Raw genomic sequence first — 2,500 nt, forward strand, 5'->3', positions numbered from 1 at the left:
AATCTGCAGCATTCTTTCACCAACTCAACCCTTTCGTCAGCCAAATACTATTATTTAGCACCAGCCGGAATAAAGTATATTAGAGTTAAACATGGAGTTGAACAACATTCTGTCCTCCTTGTTCCCTATCTGGACTTCCTATAGCCATTATGTAATAAATGAATAAATAAATTTATAAATAAATAAATAAATAGATAAATAAAATAAAATAAAATCCTCACACACCTCTCACCATACAAGCAGTCTTACCAAGCCAAAGGCTGTGTTCTTACTCAAGGGATAGGCCGGTCATGTAGTAAACCATAAAATCTGGACGCGTATTTGTACTCCCAGACTACCTTATTCCGTTAGTCCTACTCTCCTCCACTGCCCTCTACCGGTCCACCTTGACATTTACAACACCTCCACCCGCTCCACTCTGATCCATTTGGTGCACGTCGCCTCCACCACCGCCGCTGGCCGCCCTCAGTCGTCCTTGGGCCTCGAGTGTGATTATTTTTATACGTCCACGAGACTGTGCGTGTGATTTCGATCGGGGTGGAGTGCGAGGTACTGGGAGTCGCGAGGGGGAGTTGGGTACAGGTGGAGTTTAAGGAAGGGTTCTTAGAGTATGTAGATGACCTGGTGGACAAGGGGAGGGCAAATGATGGAGGTGGGTGGAGTGAAGGGATGAAAAAGGATTGTGGTAGGTTGTAGGCGTTGGGGAATAGAGACGTAGACAGTTTGGCAGAGTTCTGGGAAATGTACCGAGTAAAAGGATAGTAGGAGAAGGACGTAGAGGAATGGAGAGAAGAGAAGAAGAAGGAGTAAGAGGAGAAAGTATTAGGAAATTGCAAGAACGATTGGGAGGAATGGGGAGATAAAGATGGAAATGTTGGAAAGAAGACTAAGAAAGGGAAGAAGAAAGAGTAGAAGGATCTAGAGTGGTAGGGAGAAAGAGTAAGAAGAAAGTAGAGATGAGGACGACAAAGAGGAAGGAGGAAGGAGCGAAGAGTAAGCAGTAATGAAGAAGAAGGATAAAGAGATGTGATGGGTGATTGTGAGGGATTTGGCAGGACCGGGAAGAGGATATAGGGGAGGAGTTGAGTGCACAAAAGGATAAAGAAACGTCCTTCGAAGGGGGATTTCGTTGGAAAAAAGGGCAAAAGGAAGCCGTTCTTATAAATATAGTGATACCATCTCATACCATGTGTTCAGATACCATGGTGTCAGCCACGCCCAAACACGTTGACGGAAGTTCGAAGTAGCTGACGTGGTACCAAGTGTAAATGAATAAAACATTAACAGAGACGTGGAGGTAGCGTTATTTTCTGTGGATACAGGAAGTATATTTGTTCAAAGATTTCCAGAAGAGAAAAAGAACTGGACAGATATATTTTCCAACGGACGCGCTCGGTGATAAATAATACCAAATGTGTGTGTGTGTGTGTGTGTGTGTGTGTGTGTGTGTTTTGTGTGTGTGTGTGTGTGTGTGTGTGTGTGTGTGTGTGTGTTTAGGGGCTAAATAGTCCTTTGGAATGCGGTAGAGGTGATAAGAAATGGCTTTGCAAACGAGTTTGTAGAAAAAGCACACGTAATTGCTGTCTGCCTCGGCTGTAGTGATTAACTATGTACCCAAAGTCCCCCAGTTAAGCAAATTAAAGAAGGTTGTGGACTTGTGTAAATAGCGTGCTATATTACAGCACTGCCGAAAATAGTGTATCTAGTTCTAGTACTTATATAATCATTAGAATTAGGCAAAGTATGTTTGAAGTATAATGGATATTGTACAATGAGAAATGGTAGTGTAATGTGTGAGGTCTTCAGGTTGTGTTACAGTGAGTTTCGAGTGTAGCCACGCCACCTACCGACCTTCTCTCAGCCTCGCGTTTTTACACCTTTTTGATAGGCCCCGTTTTTTCTTTTTACCTGTTCTTATTCTCTTCCTGCATCTTTCAATGTGGTTTACATATCACCTGACTTGATGTGTATCTTTTCGTTGTCTTTGACCTAGGATGTGGATATAGTTCTTTTCTTATGAGTACATAATTGCATCCATCTTTGAAGTCGTATATTCGAGTAGGTTTCAAAGCAGTTACTTCTTCTTTGTCAGAATATGTTCTTAGGTATAATTAGTTTGTGCTGAAGATTTCTATGCAAGTAGTTGTTGCTGTGTCCATCTGTATTTGTATGTGTTGGTGTGGTTCCCTGCTTGTAGTTATGTATGCGAATCATACCACTTCTTTCGTTTTTCACTGTAAAGGTTGTAGTAGATATAACCGGTTATCAAAACAATGATTGTATGGTTCGTTCATGTTTATGTATATTGTTTTGTTTATTTACAAAACTTGTGGAAAAAAATATTTACACTTAATGTCTAACACCTGCAACTCATCTTACGTGGCCATAAGAGAAGACACAAAGCCTGTTGGCGTCCTCTCGAGGTTGAGGGTGGCGGGGTAATCGAAGCGGTGAGGGGCGGGGGTAGACTCGGGAATGACCAGGGCAGGAGCTTCTGTAG

The 2,500-nt window shown here is 42.3% G+C and overlaps 1 protein-coding gene across 1 annotated transcript in view; it reads right to left on the bottom strand.

The window, feature by feature from the left end:
* Positions 1 to 2,277: 2,277 nt before the first annotated feature.
* LOC143020584 (uncharacterized) overlaps positions 2,278 to 2,500 on the bottom strand; it is a 1,427-nt gene continuing 1,204 nt past the window's right edge. The window contains exon 2 of the mRNA XM_076177022.1: positions 2,278 to 2,500. This exon is cut by the window's right edge and continues 469 nt beyond it. Within this exon, the coding sequence (XP_076033137.1) occupies positions 2,376 to 2,500 (125 nt within the window). The 3' untranslated portion in view covers positions 2,278 to 2,375.

Source organism: Oratosquilla oratoria, chromosome 40 (genome assembly GCF_046742065.1).
Source record: "Oratosquilla oratoria isolate Oo_2021 chromosome 40, ASM4674206v1, whole genome shotgun sequence".
NCBI lineage: Eukaryota > Metazoa > Arthropoda > Malacostraca > Stomatopoda > Squillidae > Oratosquilla > Oratosquilla oratoria.